Source organism: Bombus fervidus, chromosome 2, assembly GCF_041682495.2.
Source record: "Bombus fervidus isolate BK054 chromosome 2, iyBomFerv1, whole genome shotgun sequence".
Classification (NCBI taxonomy): Eukaryota; Metazoa; Arthropoda; class Insecta; order Hymenoptera; family Apidae; genus Bombus; species Bombus fervidus.
In genome coordinates this window covers 14,393,076-14,415,454 of record NC_091518.1, presented here as the reverse complement: position 1 = coordinate 14,415,454, position 22,379 = coordinate 14,393,076, and the positions used below count along the sequence as shown (strand labels likewise).

The window sequence follows — 22,379 nt, the reverse complement described above, 5'->3', positions numbered from 1 at the left end:
AGCTCCTCGTTCCTCGGTCTCTGCTACGTTTCTCCTCTCCCACCTCGTCTTCTTCCACCTCTAACGTAGCTACCTCCTTCCACCCTCCAAAGCGAGCCAGCTCCCACAGGTGCTTTACTTACTTTGCTTAGCAACCCTCGTGTCCACACACAAACACGCTAGGCTCTCTGCACAGTTCACGCGCGTGTACACCTCCTCTCCTCGGCTTGCTCGCTCGTTCACGCACCACACGTCGCAGTTTTGATTCTCTCTCCTGTATCCACCGGTACTCTCTGTCCCTCGCCGCCTCTTCCTCCTTCTCTTCTACCTCTTTCTCCTCCTAGAGAATCACCGCTTCCAACGAACGCGCGTATACGTCGCCGCGAAGCGTGTGTGCGCGCTCGCCCCGTGCAAAACTCCGAACTGTAGGCATTGTTTATCGTGGAATATTCACCCTCTTCGCTCGGGCGGCGCTCTCCATTGCTCGCCGAGCCTCTATTAATTTACTTGCTTAATAATACGACGGCCCTCTCTCGCCCTCTTTCCTCGTTGTCCTCCCTCGTTCGCTCTATTTGTCTCCTCCACTCTGTGTCTGTGCTGTGCTCCTCGTCGCTTTGCTTCTTTCTCTCTCCCTCTCTCCTCTCTCTCTCTCTCTCTCTTTGTGTCGTCACTTTCGTCGTTGGCGACGGGCCGCTATTGTTTCATCAGCGGCGAGCTCGTCGGCTCTCCGCTCGGTGCCGCGTTTCGAACGCTTGAATTGGAGAGCTGTCCGCTAACAGGCTGAAGCGACTCGATTGAGACGGACGGATGAGGACGCTCTGATTACAGGAAATGAGAAATACGTCGTTAGGATCCTTTGGGAACTGTCGCCAGCAGCCATGTGCCTTTGCATCCTTTCTTCCGTGACGCTGAATTCAAAACCCTCGTGCTGTCTGCTTCTGTTTTCTCCTTTTAAAGAACTTCCGTTACCTCTAATCGCTACTTTGCTGAATTAAATATTTTAAACGCCGAGTACGAGCGGAACATGGGAAGAATATTGAAATTACGGAATAACTAACTGTTCACTAATGGCGTGTAATAATAGTGTGAAAAATATCGCGGCTAGTATTTATCCAGTTTGCCGAAAGGCTCGTTCCACGACAAGTTTCCCACGTGGTAATCAATACAGTTCATTTAATTCTGTTGGAGAAGATTAATTTCCTGAAACAGTTTACAGCGCGAGCTCACGAAGACCGGCTGATCAATGTTTTTCTCTCGTCTTATACATCGACACTCTTTTTCGATTCACTCCCTCGGATAATCTTCACGAGGACGAGTAAAAGTGGCGCAGATGCTGGCCACGTACGGATCTTCTCCGGAGCTTTCCCATTCGCGAGCGCCATTTTTCACGTAGATCCCGCGACACCCTCGCCCTTCTGTTCTTCTCTTCCTTCCCGTTTTAACTCTCCAAGTCCTCTCGCGATACCCCGCTATTTCACTGCTGAATAAAAAATCACAGTGAAACGGCGTCGGTCTTCCTTGAGAAACTCGTCGACGAAACTCTCAAGAACCATTACCGTTCCATCGGTCCGCCACTCTCTTTTCTCCAAATGTTCTCGTTGGCTCCTGTTAATTGCCTCGAAGCCGACCGCCAGTCTTTTCACTCGTCAAAACCAGAGAAAATCGGTCGCAACTGAACCGTTTTCCTCGACTTCGCCGACGGTCGTTCCGAACTATGAAATCGCGTTCTCGAACGCTGTTGCTCGAGCTAACTCAATTCTGGCTCGATGCGGAGATACCGCTTTTTATTCGATCGTTAGATACAGACGTCTGCTATGGAGACGAGAAGCGGTCTCGCGCGAGGGAGAGCTTTTTCCCGCGATGGAGCCGCGACCGGTTGCGAGCACGATTTTTCTTTGCTCTCGTCGTCGCGTAGATCGATCGGTATCTCCAACTTTGCAAGAAAAATTTCTCGCGTGTTTGCCAACTCTATAATCGACCCCTACCATGTAACGATCGTGAAATTTTTATGCTAATCCGGAGGTGTGGAATTTTTATCGTTTCGCTGGTAAAAAGAACCTTCGTTAACTTTACTCTCGTGTAAATCGTTTTATCGGAATTAAAATTATAATTCGTGGCCCGCTTTCTATAGGAGCTGTATACAGTGACCTTGATATCTTGTTTATCTCGTTTATGTTCTCAATATCCTGATTGTTTTAACATGCTTATAACAGTGGCACGAGAGACTTTTGCTGGACTTTATAGCAGGACTACTACTTTCATCACGAAGGTTTTGAAAACTACAAATTATTCGTTAGATTCTATCCAGCACTTGAGTTGGAAGATTTTCATGATTTTTCTATTAATACCTCCTTGTAGACTACGAAAATATCGATCCACGAGTTAATCGTTAACAATCAAATTGTACATACTTTGAAGTCTCTCAACAATTCGCGTTTGTTCGAAATTAACGCAGTCGAACGTCTTCCGAAACTCGTACGATATCGCTCGGCAATTTCTGCTCTAAGATCTAAAATGCTTTCAAAGTCGACATCCACCTACCCAGATATAATAGATGTCGCGAGTGTTCCAAGTAGCAGCGGACAACCATTAAACCGTCGTTCTCGCGCAAGAGTAAAATCGTTTCAAACACGAGTCGGGTGAAAAGGATCAGCGACGACGCGACGCTTCGGATTAGATAAGAGGTGGCGAAGTTGTCGTCGCCGAGTGCAGCAGTTGCAGTTTCACAGAGAGAGAAAGAGAGAGAGAGAGAGGGGAGGCGGGTCAGTCGGATGCAGCGCGCGCGGAGCAGACGCGGCGGTAGGTAGGTTGCGTGGTGCAAGCACAAGGTAGGTTGGTTGGCTGGCTGGTTGGTTGGTTGGTTGGTAGGTTGGTTGGTAGGTAGGTAGGTAGGTAGGAAACGTTTGCACATCCGGGACCGGGCGTAACTATCGAGGCTATATACACGGCTCTATACGAGGCCGGAGGACGTAATTACGCGCGTTCTGCCAATATTGGTTAACCTTTCGAGGTTGACGCCACCATATGCAAAGCCCCTAATGAGTCGCTCGAGTGGCCCTGGTGTCTAGTATTACGCGCTCATCTCTGCCCCCCTTTCGCATCGTTATTACCTACCGGAGCTATTCGACGATATCCTCTCTTTTCCACTATTTCCCACCCTCGCGCGTTCACCACTCGCCTCGTCTCTCCGCGTTGCACCCTTCTTCGTTTCTCTCGCGCAACCTCGTTCGTTCCATTCACCTCGAGCCGTGTTTTGTCTTTCTAAATTTGCGTACGTTTTCGTTCCCACTGCGATGATATGCGACGAGAACGCGTCACGATCGTCCGACGATGAATATTTGTCGACCGATTCGTTGGAATCTAAGCTCGAGGTGTAGCGAGAAGCGTGGATGAAATACGAAAGGATAATTTGCTTCCTGTGCGAGGAGAATTCGATTAAATTTTCACTGATCGTTGATTGCGACGTTGTACGCTGTTGTAATAATCGTATACGCCGACACTGTACGATGATTGTTACTGCACATATACAGCTTACGATATTTTCGTCTCCACCAAATTCTGTTTACACGATTATTAAAATTGGAGGATTCAGGTATAAAGCGTGTTGTTTCGGAATTCTACTCGATTACCAACATCCAATATACAGCACGAAATTCCAAACGTTCGTACGTAGAACTCGATTTCGGCGATCGATCGTGGAAAAGCCCACGCAGTTCAGATTCTTGACGATTCTGCCCGAGTCCTTTTTCTCTCTTTGCTTCTAAAGATTCGCACGGCCGTGTCGCAAACTTTTACGCGCAAGACCGTGACTCGATCTAACCTTCCTCGTATAAGACGCGAGCTTCGCTGGTTGTCGCATCTGCATTGCATCGGGGCGCAGAACGATCGCGTCGATACATCCGAGCGATTCTCCGCTGGCACGCAACGCCACACTTAGTATGTAAATCGCGGCCCCTACACACGGCCAAGCGTTCGAATACGTGTGGATAATTGCGCGGCGGCAGCGGGCTGGCCCCCGCGCGCGTGTGGGAGGCAGTCGAAATTGCGCATATCAATGAGGGGGGCTCGGGCGTCGATTAAATCTAGAGGCGGCGGCCGCTGTCAATTTCTAACTTCCCGCCCCGGCTATTCGCAGAACGAGTTGTTACGTTTCCACCGGTGCTCCCGCAACTTTATATGAACTGTTTCGTCGATCCCGCCGCGGCTCTCGCGGACAAAGAAGCCTCGCCATTTCGTAGGCGATTTCGTCGCTGTATTGATACGAGGATAGTTTCGATGGAAACTTTTGTTCCATCAGAGAGGAACTCTCTTTGGCGTTGATCTATGGATAGCCGTGGATGGAACGGGTCATAGACGAAATAGTTGCCAGAGTGATAATAACGATTAAAAGTCGTTGCAGTACTGAAATGTATCGACACAGTTCAAGCGCGTTAATGTTAAACACAAGGATATTTTTTGGATCTGTGAACTCGATAAAAGCTACCCTCAAGCTCCTACCTTTAGGGTGTCTCTTACCATCGGGAATTAGTTGACTCGTAAACAATTAATGGAAAATCCAAAGAAAATTCGGTAGTTGGTTCCTCGTACCTGATTCTACCTTGTTCATCTTTAACGTGAATCCTGGCAGATACCCAGAAAGGGACCGACTCTTCCTCGTGGTCCATTTTCTTTTCGTCGTACTCGGATAATCTGGAACAATCTCGATCGATCGGACGTTTTCTAACGAAAAGCAAGAAGAAAAAGATATTGTGGATGGGAGAACGGGAGGTGAAAGGTAGAGGGAAAGGTACGAACAAAAAAGCGGCTGATTTTATAGACGAGCTACGAGATCTACGGCGGCCGCCTTTCCCTTGTCCGAGGGAGTTTAATAGAGGGTGAAACGTCCTCGAACTTGCACGAGTCCGCTTCCTTCGGATCGCTACCTCCTTCATCCCCATCGACGCGGTCATCGCCAATCTCGGATGTGGATTGCAGTAACGACGGGAAGGAACGGTTGAATTTCGAAAGGGGAATTACGTAATCTTCTGCTCTGCTTCTCAAGTGACAGCACACGATCCTAATCGGTTGCTTTTTCGTTCGATTTGCCTCTATTTTTTGCTTCCTTGGTGACAATTTTGTTTCCTCGATTCTAATCTCGCGAGTTTATTCACGTTCAAAGACATTGTCTTTGCATTTTGATATAACGCGTGTGTACTGTATAGTTGAAAAATTCTTAAATAGTCAGCATATGTTCGATATACAACGTAGAACTACACAGAGAATGTCGCGTCTCGGTACGAATTTCGATGGACGTAACGCGACCAATATTTTAGGAGACTCGTCGGTCGTTCCGCCGACGAAACCCGAGATTAGATCACGTCTAAACTTGTAAGCCTGGACAGAAGATCTCATCGGGCCATTTGTCGCGCTCCATCAGAACAGAATCGGCCGGATAGGCGCGCGATCGTAAAACGCGATTTAGTCTCGGGAAACGTCTCCATTTGAATAAACTCTGGAGTTCGCGTAAAAAGGATCTTTTGATGATCTCGTCGGGCGAGGACGTAAAACGCGATAGATTCCCTTTCGAAAAGCAGTGCCGGCCGTAAACTTTTCGACCCCGCAAAACATCGCCCTACGCGCGCTTATTTATTTTCCTTGCGAAACGTCGAATTACGATTCGTGCTTTATCAATTTACGAGTCGCGATAAAACACTGTTTTCGTATGTAAGCTTCCACTTTTCGTGTTTCGTATTTAGAGCTTTCAGAGGCTCTAAATCGAGTCACTCGAGTATCAAATCGGTCAGCTGTATTTTTTGAAAATGTCTTTAGTAATCGTATTAGAAACAGAGAATCTGATAGTCGTTTCTACCAATTTGATCACGTTAGTACGAGTTGCGTTAGTACAAGTTAGACAAGTTATTTTCTCAATGCAACGATCGATGAATTTTGCTTCTACGTGGCTTTGTTATTGCGTATATCGAGTTTAACAATCTTCCTTAGATTTATCGTCAACTTAAAACGATAGTAGCCTAAATTCATTCACCTCCGTCTATTTCCCGATTCTCGGCGAGATCTATCGCGATATCAGGAATCGTGCAAAGGTTTCCATTAATCGTCGGACTATTCACTGTTCTCGCGTGTCCTCCCCGAATCCGATTCTCGTACTCCGTCAAGCTGCGTCACGCTTCGGCTACAATGTCGCTGGTAACCACTGCCTCGAACAGTAGTACCACCACCATCGTCCTCGCCGCCACCCTTCCACGTCCGATGGATCGTCGATAGGTATTTTAGGCTACAGTATATAATAGTACATACCTATAACAGGCTCGCGTGGTGCTCCCCAGTGGGGAGGACACGGGGTAGGAGCGAGAGGGAGAACGAAGAACAGCAGGTCTAGAGCGAGGCAACCGACGGAAAAGGGAGAGGGGATCGATCGAATCGCCATTACAGCGAGTGAGTGCCGGGGTTGCTCGATGGAATCACGCCGCCGCTAGGGGTTTATTCTCCGTATATATTTGCCGGAGTATCACCCTCGACCCAGTAGGATGTCGCCCCCTATCCCGGAGGGTTCGATGCTCCGGCGCGCAGCCCGCGGCCAGGGGAATGAATCTAGGAAGGCCGTTTCTCTCTCTCTCTCTCTTCCTCCCTTCCTTTCTCTTTCTCTCTCAGTCTCTCCCTCTGTCGCCCAGCACTTTGGTCTTGCCAAAATCTACGGGGAATTCACACCCTCGACAAGATGCCACTTTTCGAGTGGAGTGGCTCGGCTCGACAAATGTTGAACAATGGTTACGTTTTTACTATCGTTGCGGAGGATGAATTGTTGGTTTTAGGATAGAATCTCGTGGAACGTTCTTGATTGAAATATGATTGGCCTTAGTGTGTTTGCTCGAGGCGTTAAATACCGATTCGAGGCAGCGTCACGGTTGTAGCAGTGATTTATGGTAGTAGAATTAAATCGAGTTGATTTAAGGGTCAATTATTTCACGACATTGAGCACTTTTATATGTAAAAAGAAACGATTACAGAGTAGATCGAGGAAATCTAGTCGAGCCTTAAAAGTTAAGTTTTCCCCGACGTTATAGCGACGTCGATTTACAAGGTACGATATTATCTTTGCAGATATGGCGCCGGATACGACCTGGCGGCACGGCGGAAGAACGCGACGAGGGAGTCCACGGCAACGCTGAAAGCCTGGCTGAACGAGCACAAGAAGAACCCTTACCCGACCAAGGGTGAGAAGATCATGCTGGCGATCATCACGAAGATGACACTGACGCAGGTGTCCACTTGGTTCGCGAACGCGCGGCGACGCCTCAAAAAGGAGAACAAAATGACTTGGGAACCGAAAAACAAGACCGACGACGACGATGACGCGGTTCTCACGGACTCGGAGGACAACAAGGAAAAGGACGATCTCGCGAGTGACACTCAAGGCGACAGAGTCGGAGAGGAGGCAAGGAGAGGCCTCGAGGAAAACGGTGAGTGACTTTTTTCCAGCTTTCTCTCGCACACAACGACGAAACAACGAGCGAACGAGGCAGATCGGAGCAACATAGGTTTATTCGGATAATTCTTTCGTTGCTACGTTAGAAACTAGCAGCAACGTCTAGTAATATGTAACGAGTTTGATCATTCCATGCGAACGGTTCAAAACGAACGAATTTTAAAATATCGAAGCTCGGGTGACTCGAACAACCCTACCTTGTTATATTCCCAATTATTTGAAACAGCAACCCGAAGATAAAAATACATACTGCCCGTAAAAAGTTGAGGTCGAAGCCTCGTTTCGCCGTACCTACGTGCCGGCAAGTTTAGTCGATAAGCTTGCACGCGTGTAACAGCACGAAACGCAATAATCCATGCAGTCGTGCATGCATTTGCCGCAAGAATGTTCGAAGAACAACCCGTGTCTCGAATCTCGGAAGAAGCACCGCCATTAGGGGCCAATTATCGATGTTCCGATGTACGGTGTACACAATAGGTCGGAGTCGGCTGCGCGGTTGCGCGGTCGAGGGTGAACCAGGCCGCGAAGCGTACCGATCTCTTCGAGGAATGTCGGTAGCGTGTAGCGCTCGCGTGACTAGTTTCCCCGATATCGAGTGGCCATCGGTCGCCGTTTCTGATATTGCGCAAGCATCCATTCCGCGCACAATAACCGTACGCGACCTCACCCTGCATGGATCGCGCGCCATTCACGGAGATCGGCGACGAGATCCTTGCGGACGGCGAACGTTTCTAGGGAGAACGGAGCCTCTCTGATCCTCTCGAGTCCCGCTACGATTTACGATAAATGCCACTTCTCTCTATTGGATTCGAGAAGCGTATGAGTTTCTTCTTGTTCGAGTACTCTTCGTTCTTGTTTGGAAATTGTACGCTGTTTTGGAGAACCCGCTGCGAAGAAACTACGCGATTTTATGGCATTGCTGACGCTATAATATTTACATATATCTCTAAAAGTGTTTATATTTCCTTGCGTTCAAATAGGTTTTACATATTTTTGCATATTATACGTACACTGAGCATTTTTGCGATTAATTATCAATATGCCTTCTTTTTTACACCTATGTATTCGTAAATATCGTGCTATACATGGATGTCCATGATTTCTATCTTTACGCCGTCCGTAGATTTCTAGAAAATATCGACAGACATTGCCTAGAATCTTGGACTTCTCTCCTGTTTTCCAGTCTACACGTCCCTCTTTAAAATTCCTCCTACACCATCTCCCTATCGGATCGTGCAAATCCCAGTACCACGCTTTCAAGCCACGTAACGTCGATGCAAGAAGCAGGTCGTTTCGAGTCGGTCGAGTTTCAAAGTCGCATAGCACGAGTCGTTTGTCCCGGACAGCCTGTAAATTCAATTACCAAACTGGAGTTTCTCAGCGTCGCTGAAATCGTCGGACGAGCGAGCGAGATCCAGTCGTTTCTATTCGCCCCTTGGCGTCGTTCGGCCGTCGCTCGGCTCGATAGGCTACTTATTCAGGCATTTTGCCCAACGGCCGGAAACGGCGAGTTAGAAATTCGCTGCGAAACCGGCCGTGTGTCGGGCTCTATATCGCGGAGGCGGACATAATGGTTCACATGTGGGTAAACACAGTGACGGGTTGCGGGTTGCCGCGCAAAGAGATTAATGGCCTTCGGTTTGGTCCCCTGGTGGACCGGCGGCCGGGTTCGTCGGTATTGGTACGATCGCGCGCGTATACGCTTGACATACACGCGCATACAAACACACGTATACACGTATACGTTGAACGATCCACGTACACTTTCACCGTGCACAGAATACATACCTGTACGTGTAGGTACGTACAGGTTGGCGCTCGATCTGGCGTGCGCGCGCGCGCGCACACGTTCGTCTCCCTAAGCGTGGCTCTGTGAGTGAGAGGCGGAGGGTGCGCCCGGGCTGAGTAGCCATCCGTAGGACCATATACACTCTGTGCCACAGGGTCCATGTATATACAGAGTGTATATAGATACACAGAGAGTAGTGGTTTGAGGCACGGTGATGTATCGGCGCCCGCGGCGAGACGAATGGTACGGACCCTCCTATGGCCACCATTACCCCACCGCACATTGGCCAATATCGGTCCTCTCTGTTCCTCGCGTCCTCATCCTCTCTGCCTCGTCGCCTGTCCTCTGTCTACCGCCCTTTACTTTGTCCCTCTCGCGCTCGTTCTCTCCAGTTCTCACTGGCTCTCGGCCCAGCTCTCTTCGATTCGGGACATTTAGGCGTTGCGTTGTCGAGCAGCGTCACGCTCGTCCCGTGATGCCTCGTAATTTTAAAGGACCACGCAGAAAACAAGCCCACCGAAAATCCGCCGAGAAAGAACGGAGTCCGTACGAAAGCGATTTGTTTTCTATTCCCAGCTCGCTCCTTCCAGTCCACGGTGATTTGTGTTCGCGTATGAATATACCCGACCTTTCCACCGTTTTGCTTCTCGAGAATATTGACAGCGAAGGAATCGCCGGATGGAAACGTGGAACGTATTCGGTCGTGCGTTATAGCTTGCCCGTTCCACGTCTATGAATGTCGAAAGCGGTTTCCGTATCGCTGGCCCTTGAATACGGCAGAGGATATGGCGTGTACCGGGTCGAACGAGACAGCCGCAAGGTTTGCCAGGAAGTTTGCTAAATTCAAGAGAGCCCTCATGAATTTCCATGCCAAACGTCGAAGGGAAAAGGTCACTCGAGAGCACGAGCGCGAGGGCTGCCACAGTCTGGCCTTGTTGTAAGATACTCTCCACGAGTGGTCCACTCGATTTTTTTTTTCAAGTGCGTCAACAGCAACAGGCTATCTCTATCATCGTCGGTAAATGTCGATACTGTCGTCCGTCGAAACACGGTTACGATTTCCGTCGCGTATATAGAAATTATAAAATAGAATCGATGACGTGGTTCGTCCTGTCCGAGGTACAGTGTCGGACAGCGCGAAGATTACGAGATTAAGGACTGATAAAAGGGGGTCAAAAGTTAAAGAGCCACTTGTGGACTCGACGGTGGTATCTATTTAGTTGGTCCATAAGGTTCCCTTTATAAGGGGGCGCGTACGCACCCTAAACCTAAACTCTCTGTTTCTCCGTATCTCCGTTCCTCTCTGTCTTGCTGTGCCAGCCATCTATCCGTCCATTTCTGTTTTCCTGGCGCGGGGGTTGCGGCCCCTTCTAGCTTGGGAATTATCGCTTGACGACCCATCAAGTAAACCCTCTGCCGACTCATTCGAACCTCTTAATGAAATTCTCACCCCTGACTGACTGGCTGGCTTGGCTCGATGGTTGGCTGGATGGCTGGCTGGCTGGCTGGCTAGCTAGCTAGCTGGCAGACGCTTGGGACGATCCTAGAGTGCCCTGAGAGAGACTCGCGAGAGTAAAAGAGAGGAAGATACGAAGGAGAGGCAGAGGGAAAGGGAAAAAGGATACAGCTTCCCTATTTTCTCTCCCGGTGTTCTCCCTGCCTCGAGGGGGAACTAAAATCTCTCGCGCCTCAAAGTGGTTGAAGGCTTCGCTCCCTTTTTTTCACAGCATCCCTTACAGCTTAACCGTATAAGGGGTTCAAGGGACGCTTCGATACGTTTCCCCCGGCGTCGTCGACCCTTCGCTACCCGGGGAGCCCGATATATGTATATACCGTCCGACTCGCGTAGATCTCACTTTCACACCAGGGATTATAAACCATTAATTCTGACATTGCGTGCAGGCCAAATAACGAGAGGAAGGGGCGAGCTCGTAATGCGATACCGTTAACCCTACTAAATTTTCTATCAGTTCCGTGGAAAATGTTTTCCATCTTACTCTCTCTTCCTTTACCTTTTTTTTTTTTCTGTGCATTATATCGCGGACAAAGAGAAGAAAAAGGACAAGAGGGGGGAATTTTACGAGCTATTAAGTCGGCTTTTATTCGTTATATACTTACCACTCGAGGTATTCGCGTTTATGACCGGTAGGGAACTTTTTCCTTGATCACGAGACGATGCACGGCCCAACGTCGACCATCGAAACTCAACGGCCAATTTACTAAATTGACGCGCGCCGGTCTGTTTGCAGAGCCGATGAGGCACGTGAAAGCGGAGCACTTGCAGCACGACAAGGACCTGGACGAGGAGGACGACCTCGATCTCGAGGAGGACCCCCGACGAGGAGAACATCCCTTTCACCATGCGATGCAGCACCATCACCATCATCATCAAGGATACGCCGGGGAGGACCATCTCAAGGACGAGGGTATCAAGTCGGATTGCAGCGCGGCCGGTGTACCAATCCCGGCGACCAAGCCGAAAATCTGGTCGCTGGCGGACACAGCAGCGAGTAAGACTCCTCCGCCTCTCACGCATCCTCACCATCAACAGTATCATCATCTTCATCACCAACAACACTACGGACAGCAGCAGCACCACCTGTCCAATCAGGCTCATCACCATCATTCGCAGCAGCCTTGGCTAGGTGGTTCCGGTGGTAGTGGTGGTGGCGGCGCCGGGGGTGGAGGTGGAAACCTGAGTTCGTTCGCGTTACCCTCGTCGGCGTCGATGAGTCCCTCCGCAGCCGCAACCGCGCCGTATTCGAGCGCGGCGACGAGATACGGCGGTTTCCTCTCGTCCTCGTCCGGAGGGCAGCTCCATTACAACCCCAATTCCTCGTCCGGATCGAGTTCGAGCGCGTCCTCCTCGGCGGCGGCGGGGTTTCCCGAGGTTGGTACGGACACTCCACCCCAAACACCGCCCAACATGAAGGTGGCTACACCGAATGGAGTGATCCAGGCACCACCGGGCGGTTACTGCACTGGTGGCAACAGCAACGCAACGACCAACGGTAATCCGAATCCGTACGGGCCGAGTCATCCGGCTGCCGGCGGCTATTTGTCGACCAGTTCCGGTTCGGCCAGCAGCGGTTCCTCCTTCAGCTCCAGATTACAGGCGTCGCCTCATAAGGACTTCTCACCGGCGGGACAGAACTCCATTCTGCACCAGCATCAGACCACTGCCAGCTTACCGCCCACGGAGGCCACCACTGCGTTTAAACCGTTCTACAAGGGGTAGGTGGACCAACCTCGTTTCCAAACCTTGATAGTTCGATCCACGCAGAAACCGCGTGTATAAACCACGGTGGTATAGAAATAGGAACAGAGGTAACGTTTGAAATCAACTGTTACAGCTCGCAGTCCATGGGTAGCGGATTCGTATCGCCGGTCTAAGGCGCCTTGGGTCGATTCCGGATCACCGTCGCGATCCTCCAGGTGAGTGGAACCTCTCCGTTCTCTTTGTCGCCCGGCTAAAGCCTCGATTTTTTGCCACTTAACGAACCAGATCTTCCGATCTCTCTCGAACCTACGCCGTATGCCTGGATCGCCTTAGGCCAACGTCGCGTCGTCGGATAGAATTCCTGATATACGTGTATTCGCGTCGAGAAAATATCACGAAAGAATCACTGTACGGTCGGAGTGAAAAAACACCTCGTATACCGGTGTCTACAGAGAGGGACTCGATGACAAATCATAAGCACATCGACGACGCTAATCGCGTGCCGCGTGTACCACCACGAGGTGCGATCGCAATAATTCATTTCGCGAACGAGAAGCGGGAAACGCGTGGATGCACGGCAGAGAGGAGGATGGCTGTCACGGTACACGGGCGCGTAATAGATTTGCAAATCGGCGGAATGGAGTATCTCGTCGCGAGAGCTTTTCGCGGTACGTGGTCGCGAAAATCGATAAGAAATTAATATTGGATGCTGTCGATGGGTCGTTAGGGTTGGCCTTTCGATTGTTTAAATAATAATGAGCATCGAGTATCGAGTCGAGCTCGGTTGGTGAACGGATCGGGAGAGTACAAGCGGGAAGCGGAGAAAGAAAACGGGAGAGGAGAGAGGCTATCGCCACCTCCTTGACAGTGACAAATGGACGGAGATTTCAATCAGTGAATGGAATCACCACTGGCTGGCCGCGTCTTTCTCGCGCGCGCAACCCACCACGTTATGGCCACGCTCTTCCGAGCTTGTTTGCCTGTGTGTGAAGTAGCGTGTGTACGTTTGTGTACCGTAGAACACACCGCACTCTCTACCGGGCACACCTCAACCTGTCGCGTTGCTGACTGAACGACCGACCGCACGGTCCTCTCGCGTACTATGTATCCTCTCACAGAGTGGAACGCGCCGCACTCGAATTCGCTGGAATAAGACGCGCAGCATTTCGAGAACGTGGAACGTGGCGAGGTCACGATGATACTCGATTGATGGATCTCTGGTTTTCGGGAGTGGCTTTGCGAAAGCGGTGCGGTATCCTCTTCTTGATTAATTCCTGGACGGATAGTCCCAGTTGATATGCAAATTCGTTTGTCTCTATCGTTAATTGGGAGTTCGTTTTATTTAGGAAAAAGGTATAAAAGCGTAATTAATGGAATAATATTGGATCGCAATGACACCATTAGGTCTTCAGTAGCAACGAAAAAGATGGGTTTGTTAATGTTTCAATGAATTCGAAACCACGTAGCGGTTTCGTTAGAAACCAGTCCTGGAACGATCAAGTCACTTATCTCTCGTCTTCTGCTATGATTCATCGCTTTCTTCGTCCGCGTATCGTAGATAAATAAGAAACGCTGAAATTAGGCATATATACCTATCTACCTTCGCTATCGGTATCTTTCAACGACCCGTTAATAGAAAGAAGAGATAGAAAAGTAGTCGACCAAGTAGTTAATCGGCTCCGAGATATCGCTGCTTCATACCACTCGCGACAATGTAAAAAAAGAAGGAGAACGAGATTCGTCGTCAAGTCTCTTTCCTACTCCGATTTTTTTCTGGCTTCTTTCGTCGCGTATTTCGAAGGCATCGCTGGTTTCAAGGTTATCTGATTCGTCGATGTTGTAAACACATCGGGACCAGTTTTTTCAAACAAGAAGCAAGGAGCAACGAAGAAGAAACGGGAAGGACAAGACAAGCCATTACAGATCCGAATCACGGTTCGAAAGAAACAATCAAATACCGTTCGATGAAAATGCCTGTTGTTCGTCGACACTTTGATAATTCTGGCATCGTGAAGAATCAAGAGTCGTTTGCAAACGGCAGGCATATCAATTAGCGTCGCGTCGTTCGTTTGGCTGGAAACGAGCAACTTTCCCGCATTATTCACCGGGATAGAGACGGCTACAACGACGACGAAACGCCGAACGAGAATCAACTTGAGACACGACTAGGCGAAGGTGCAACGAGGAGGACGATCTCGTCTTCTCTTCTTCGTCTTCTCTTCGTAGCTCGACCAACCGAAAGAAGTGGAGGAAGAAAGAGAAGGAAGGTTAACGGAACGCGGAGGAACGAAGAATCGGAGAGAAAGAGACGCTACCTTCGAAAGGAACCGGGTGTTAGCCGGTACTCTTATCGCGTGGCGATCTGATCCTAATTTATAGCCGCGTCCCAAATAAACTAGTTTTCGCTGTCGTCACCTCGGTCCTCTCTCCTCATTTCCTCTCCTCTGGGCCTGTGTATGGACCGGGGAACATTTGGGGCCTCGTGGCGTCTGGACGCTTATAACTCTCCTCTCTCGCGTCCAAAACACCGAACTCTCCCTCCTGGACCCTCTCTCCTCCTTCTCAGCTCTTCTCAAACCTGTGCTCAACCTGCGAGCTATGGCTACAGGCAGCCAGGTATACGTATAAGCTCCAGATCGTACGAGAGAGTGCCCCTTGTTGCACCTACCTATCGGACCTGTGTTTCTTTTTTTCGGTTCTGCTGTTCCTCTCGACGAACCAGCTCAGCGACGGAAAACGAAGGAAGAAAAGAGAGATCGGAGCTTAAATGGCGCCGCGTGCAAGGGAGACGAGAAACACCTTCGACACCCGTGGCCTATAATTGCCAATTAGCCCGGGGATATTTAATTGCCATTAGGCTGGGTGGTGAACTCCCGATCTGGGTCCGGCGATCCCTCTTCCTGACCTCAACCGAGCAACACCGACCGCGATATTTACACGATCGCGCCGGATCTGCATAAAATTCGCGACCACCAGGCGTACCGTCGACGTCGTTGTCTACGTTGCCTCCGCGAACGCGACAGGATAGCCGATCGTTTTAACAGCTACGAGATTCCGGTAGGATTCAGGTGTCTCCTCGATAAATCCTACCGAGACATCGCGTCGTCGCGATTCCTCCGCCCCTTCTCCGTGTTGTCCACGATCCTCGCGAGAAACCGCCACCGCACAGTTTCTTCTTTCCTCCTTCTTCTTTCCTCTTCGACTCGATGAGAGGCCATCGCCGCGTTTCTGGAATTCCCGGCAGGCGTTTCACCGCCTGGTCGCCTCCGAGACCGCGTCCTTCTTTGTCCTCGACCCCCATTTTTACCCTGGATCCGCCGATGGACGCGCGATCGCGGCTCTCGGCTTTATTACACCGCAACGTAGATCGTGAGATCCTCAGGGTCGAAACGGTAGCCCGGATTTACGTCTCGACCTCGGGCCTCGGGTCCAACTTGCTACCTGAGTAACCGGAGAACCTGCTAAAACCTCCCCAACCTGGTCGTTCCTCTTCCACCAGAATCGTTCTGGACATTTGCAAATTCGTGCTCGCCACGGGGAACGAGTTATCGCTAAGTAAACGCGTTTGATCGAACGAACTCGTCGAACGTCCTCAAGACGAAAGTATCAAGACGAAGAGTTCGTTTTCCGCTCTTCTAAAAGGACACGTTACCCGTGATGGAACAGCGTGGTCGAGATTCCGTCGAAGAAAACTAGCTGCGCTGTTTTTCCTCGTAGCTTATCGCTATAATTTCTAATTATCTCGCTCCGCCGCCAATTAATCGCGTACGATCTCCCCGGAAAATGGGCCTGCCACCGGTCGTTAATACAGTCGTTCGGCGCAGTCGAGTGTTGTAATTATACAATTAAACAAGGAGCAACAACGTTGTGTCCGTTCAGATCCTAGACCCAGAACGTATTATCAACGGTACGTCGGCACGATCTCGCGGAAAACACGTCGTCGTCGCGTCCGGTAATTTCGACGGGTCTAATGCGCGATCGTACGAGGATCAATTTTATAATCATCGTAATTTCACGCTCGTTCCCGTCGCGGCATGCAAACAACACCGACTCGTACGACAGATAACGCGGTGACGCTGTAATTAATCCTGCTTTTCCATCGAATTCAGCCCTCCTTTCCTCCTTTCCAAAGCGTTGATTATGTTAAAGTGCGACGTCCGTTCGAAATTCAGTCGTTATCGTCTCAGTAGATCGTTCTCATCTGATTTCTTGTCGGTTTCTCGTCTTCGTGGTTGGCGCACGTGTCGATTTCACGAGATGCTCGCCGTGACCTTCCCCGTTCGCGTGAAATTACGACGTCGCGTTGAGCGTTGTCTCGGAGGCTGGAGATCATCGTCGCGATTACGCGTAAATTACCGTCACGGAGCCTCCGCGCCAGCCCGAGAGGAACGTTCTCTCCGTGTCTCTCTGTGAGATCTTAATCCGGCTTATCCCGGGATCTTGCTCCGCTATCGGGAATGAAAGAGGATGCCCCGACGTGAAAATGGACAAACTTCGCAAACGATGCGTGTCACGCTCTTTGTTCGTGAATCTTTTCGTATTAAAACGGTGGACATCAGAGGTGTTGAAGGATATTTGTTGGCGTATAATTCCATAAATCGATACGGTCAGTCGCTACTCCGTCCTGTTTTTCATTCGTATAGTTACACTTGCTTAATTAATCCAATTCTTAGCACTAATGGTAATAGAAAGAGAGAATATGTACATATCTACACTGTACATCAAGGTAGTTACTTAAAATTAGGTTTTCGACGTGATTTCCATCTTTCAGCTTCGACGAAATAGAAACACATAATATCCAGCAACATTTCGTATACTTCGTGTTAACCGAAAAATCTATCCCATTAATTAACGCAATAGTATCAAACCGAGAATTTCGTTCTCAATGTCGAGAGATTCTTAGCTCGATAGCGGATTCATCTCGTTAGTATGGCTTTCTCTAAATCCGGCTGCTCGGTAGATAGGTTGTGCAACGTCTGCTTCGCGGCTACCTCCGGCGAAGAAAAATCTCCGACAGATTAAACGAATTTAATTCGCTCGTTGTCAGCGTGAAATTCGGGTGTCGAAAAAATGCGGAATACGTCTGTGAGGTTCGACCGGGTAGAGGTTAACCGCGAACCGCGTTTCGTAATGTCGTTTTTCGTGTCGAAGATAATGGAGAACGGATAAACAGGTTTCTTGCGCTGAAAGGTACTGGAAGTGGGGGAGTCGTATTAAAAGCTTCGCAATTACGAGAACCCGATAGCAGAAATGACTGTTTCGTTTTGGAGGCTTGGGTATCGATTTCATCCAGGCGAGATTCCGCTTTTAGAAAGGCGAGCTCGCGTGAAAGCCGGATTTTCATGGCGCTTCTTCCACACGGAGCAACGCCGAGGTGCACGCGTACGTAAGCTCCTTGTCGCGTCGATTCACCGGCAAACCGTGTTCATGAATATTCCCCGACTCGATCCTGGACACTCTGTCGTTTGAATAAACGAACCAAACTTGCAGACTCTACATCGTGTCCGATGAATTTCATATAGATGAAAAATACATGCACCGCTGGGTCCCTTTGAGCGAAGGAACAACGTGGCAGCGCGTGTCTTTATTGAACGAACAAAGTGAAACAAGAAGTGCAAGAGGGGAAAAGCTTGGTTTTGAATATATAGAAGTAAATATATGGAAGAAAGGCGTAGCCTTGTACAAGAGTAGCGCTTGTAGATTGATAGGAACGTCACGACATTTTACTTACACTAATTTTAATCGTATTGCGAATAATAGATATACTACTTCAAAAAAAAAACGTTAGAGAAGTTACGTGTTGATAAATAGTTCGTTGCATATACCTAACTATGCCTGCCATCAAACTGAACTAATTCTCTTCCACGCTCCAGAGTACACGAATACTGGACTCGTATCCGACAGATAGCGCGTAGCAATAATCTCAGAAAGAGACAAATACGTAGTTTAACAGACCTCGCACTAATCACCCCGCAATTACTTGCTTCGTCGTTCCTGGGCGGCCTTCCACGCGTTGCCGAGCGAATTTCCAAGAGAACCACACAACGAGTCGCCGTGATGGACGGATGGCCGAGGGAGTTCCGTGTAAAAAGTCCTATGGAGGTTGGATACACGCGAGAAAGCGCGTTTAAACGTGGTCGGATCTTCTCGAACGACTTGTCGCGTAATCGCGCGGCATTTGTCATCCGGTTTCGCGTCATTTCGGTTTACGCGCTCGGCGATGAACCGGAGAACGAGCAACGGAATAAAGAGAGACGCGGCCGGTGCGACAGATAACCCGTGGCGTTTTGAAATATTCGTTGGACGCCATCGGCCACTGTCACACCTTTGAAACGTTCAACAAATGGCTACACAGCGTCTCGTTTAATCGATCGTGAAAAATTTCCGCGACGCCATACGTACGTACATCGGGTTCCACTAATTGTTTTAATCGAGGAAACGCTTCGACGATCCGTCGTGCAATTGCACTTCTCGTTTTGTACATCGTGTTGCAAATCAGATCGGATTGCTCGGGTTGCTCGAGGTCGTTGAGATGCGATACTTCTACCATGCTACCTGTCTACTTTGTAATTTTGTGGTCTCCTTTAACTTAACATCGATGGGTAGACGCAACTAAACGAATAATTAGCCTCTTGCTTTATGATCTTTTCAGTAGCTACGTATAATCTATCATAAGTGTTAGCTACTCGTTTAACTGCTCGTTTAATTACTCGTTAAGCATATACTTGCGCGCCAACTGTTCATTATCTAACGATATACCGTATCAAATGCAAAATGTTGAAGCGTTATATAATAGTTAATGTTAATTTATAGCGATCCGTGGAATGTGAAATTCCATTAAAGAAAATGGTAATTCACGTGACGAGCGTAACTAGATATTGCAAGGCAAAGGATTAATTTAGTTGAAGTTTCGCGTAAAGTTAAAGGAATTCGAAAGTCCGCAGAAATGGTAGTAAAGTTTTTCACATCGATGGAAAAAATGCTACAGCGTATATCGCTCCCGTTTCAAGTATCCATAATCGAGAAGCGACGGCATTCCATCCGGAGCGTGCAGAGATTCTCCACGCTTGGAGGCGGAGGCCTCTATCGGCCACGGTGATCGCGGCAGCGCACGTACACGAAGTTGTTCGCTAGGTGAGACACTGTAATCGCGTATCGATAGTCCCATGCTGTGTAAAACGTCGATCCGTAGCGACGTTGGCATACGTAACGCTCCGTTAACGGCCCTGATATATTCCAGACGTTTTTCCACCGCATTCTCGTTCCCCTCATTTCCATTGCGAAGCTTATTTTCGCATCGTTCTAGCGGAGAATGTGTACAGTGGTACATCCATATATTCCTTCGATGTTTGTTGCCATTATCGTATATTGCTTTCATTTTCGTTGAATGATCAAACTCTATTGCAAAAAGACTATATAAGAGAAGTTTATTCCGTTAAATAACCAGTTTAATTAATTTCTTTGAGTTTCGTAAAATAAGTTGAAGAAACGAAGAGAAGATATATTAAGCGAATGCTTGGAATTCTCTGTCGTAGCCACGATTTTAAAAAACAGAATCCGATAATACAAATTGATGGGAAAAAATCGCAAGAAAAAAGTCGCATCATCGTTAATTCTCTGATTATAAAAGTCTCTAATTAAAGAACGACACCGTTAACAGGTTAACCTGTGCCATACACCATCGGAGGTAAATGAGACATTTTTTCCAATCGTTTGCGAGACTCCTGCGGCGATCCTCTATCGCGTATCGTATCAACGATGCAAATTATAGATATAGATCAAGTAGTCAAGGCGATATAATTGCGAAGGTTTCGCGAATCTTCCGAGAGTCGGTCGTTGACAGATCGAACGAGGTGATTCTTGGATGCCGAAACGTCTGGAATAGCGCGGCTGTGATTTCGCCTGATAATCGAATGCCAGCGATTTTCGGCATTCGAGCGTGGAACCACGATCGGAATGTACTTGGGAGCTGTCGTTACGTATGCAAATTCGTCGAAACGGGGTAGAGGATAGACGTCCGTTCGAGGAATTCTTACGTAACGACGAGGAAGACATAGGACTTGAATTACTACGTTTTATATAGCGTTTTCTACGTCTTCGTTTAATTAATTTTCTATACGTCTTTTGATCATCGAAGATTTAGAAGGAGGTTATTTTCGAATCTATCTTCGTAAATCGATTATCAAGTACACAGAACAACATTGTGAACATCTATTAACGCCGATACAACCAATCTCGAATCTAGACGCAAATAGATAATTGTAATAAAAATTGATACGATAAAAAGATATCCGATCAAATTATCCTTAATCAAATTTCGATCTTAATAAAAGTCAACGTTAATCTTGTTAAAAGCACATACATGTTCGTCGTGACGCTTGTAACAACAAAAAGAAGACAGATAGTTTCAGCACGAAACATTTGCCATCTATGAATTAAAAAACGATTTACCTTCTCCAAATCGCCATTAAACTCGATAAATGGAATCTATGTTTAGCTCTCGCGAACAACTATTTCTTTACCATTAAATCTGTCACATTTCCCGGCACAAACGTCTCGATGTCCACATATTTTTGAACGTAGATGCCATTTAGCTGCTGTGATGAAACGCCTCTGGCGCGGGAGTTCAGATATTCTCGGCGATAATCCCGTTAATCAGACTGCGACGATAACAGCAGGCAGAAGCGCCACACACGGAACCGGTACGCCGTGTGACGAGCCACGTTAGCGACGTTCCATTTGCAGCAGCGTGTCGCGAAACGGGAAGAAGGTAGAGAAGCGGCTCGATATCGGTCTTGGCGATCGTTGTGTGCGAGAGCATCGCTTGTCTACCAGGTGAGACGCATGGTAATCGCGTATCGATAGCCAGCCACGACGTACATTGCTCCGATCTACCGCAACGCCGACGTGTATTGCAGCTCGCTAATAGTTAACTATGATCTTACAAGCAGTTTACATCCAGCTCATCTGGCCGCGGTTGCGAAAACCTACGGACTTCGCCTTCCAACCGAACGTCAACGGGGTGGAGTTACGTCTATTCTTCGAATTAAATATAACTACGAACATCTCAAAGTTCGATTTATTAATATTATCATAAATTATGTGCAACAGTTAATTGTGAAGTTTAATTTACGATTTTGCGCCAAGTTGTATATTTCCACGGAGATTAGGAAGGGCGGGGGGCGATTTGTTACCTAAAATTCCAATTTTTCTATCAAATGATATGAACGGCAGAAGCCACACAATCGGTAGCTATACTAATGGAAAATTCATGACAGGACTCGTGCACGCAAGATTATGGCGTAACAATAACCGCACAGAGTGGACGCAACTCGATGGCGGTATAACCTCTCCCGTAATAGTCCAGTTACGAGCATGCAAACGATATTTTCGTAAATCTTATACCGGTAGCAACCACAGACTGGTTAACCTGTGTAGTCGTACACGACCGTCTAATTGCGAGAGTCGCGATTATCGTTGTTATCGAGCTCGCCTACTCGTTGAGATCCAAGAACGATTTTAGAGGCTGAACCCTAATCGCGAATAGACAACCAACCGCCGTTCAACTCTGGCAGCGTTCCCTTTAGCATAGACGAATTTTAACGTGCTGAGGCGATATTCGTTGCGTTTTCGTGAATCCTGATAACTATTTCGCAAATTACCTGGAGCCGTGAACACGCTTTTTTGATATAAATAATAGGTTTATAAAGTATCGTGCAACAGAGTTTTTGTTATAACTGGTCCGGAATACTGAAAATTTTAAAATATTCACTCTTCAACATAGTATCCTTCTTTATGTTGAACGCCGTTTGTTTCTTATCGCCGGCAAGTCTACAAAAAGATGGGAAACAAATGTATCACACGTCGTACATGATTACACGTGTCACTGAATCTCAATCGGTCATTTG

The 22,379-nt window shown here is 48.3% G+C and overlaps 2 protein-coding genes across 3 annotated transcripts in view; one reads left to right on the top strand and one right to left on the bottom strand.

The window, feature by feature from the left end:
* Positions 1 to 22,379, bottom strand: part of LOC139995334 (uncharacterized) — a 307,852-nt gene that overhangs the window by 170,773 nt on the left and 114,700 nt on the right. The gene's annotated exons all lie outside the window — the stretch shown is intronic.
* The window catches only part of LOC139995245 (homeobox protein araucan), a 76,011-nt gene that overhangs the window by 50,111 nt on the left and 3,521 nt on the right, over positions 1 to 22,379 (top strand). For both annotated transcript variants that reach the window (XM_072018518.1, XM_072018527.1), the window contains exons 4-6: positions 7,078 to 7,436; positions 11,501 to 12,485; positions 12,605 to 12,686. In XM_072018518.1, coding sequence (XP_071874619.1) covers positions 7,078 to 7,436; positions 11,501 to 12,485; positions 12,605 to 12,644 — 1,384 coding nt within the window. In that variant the 3' untranslated portion in view covers positions 12,645 to 12,686. The remainder of the gene's footprint in view (positions 1 to 7,077; positions 7,437 to 11,500; positions 12,486 to 12,604; positions 12,687 to 22,379) is intronic.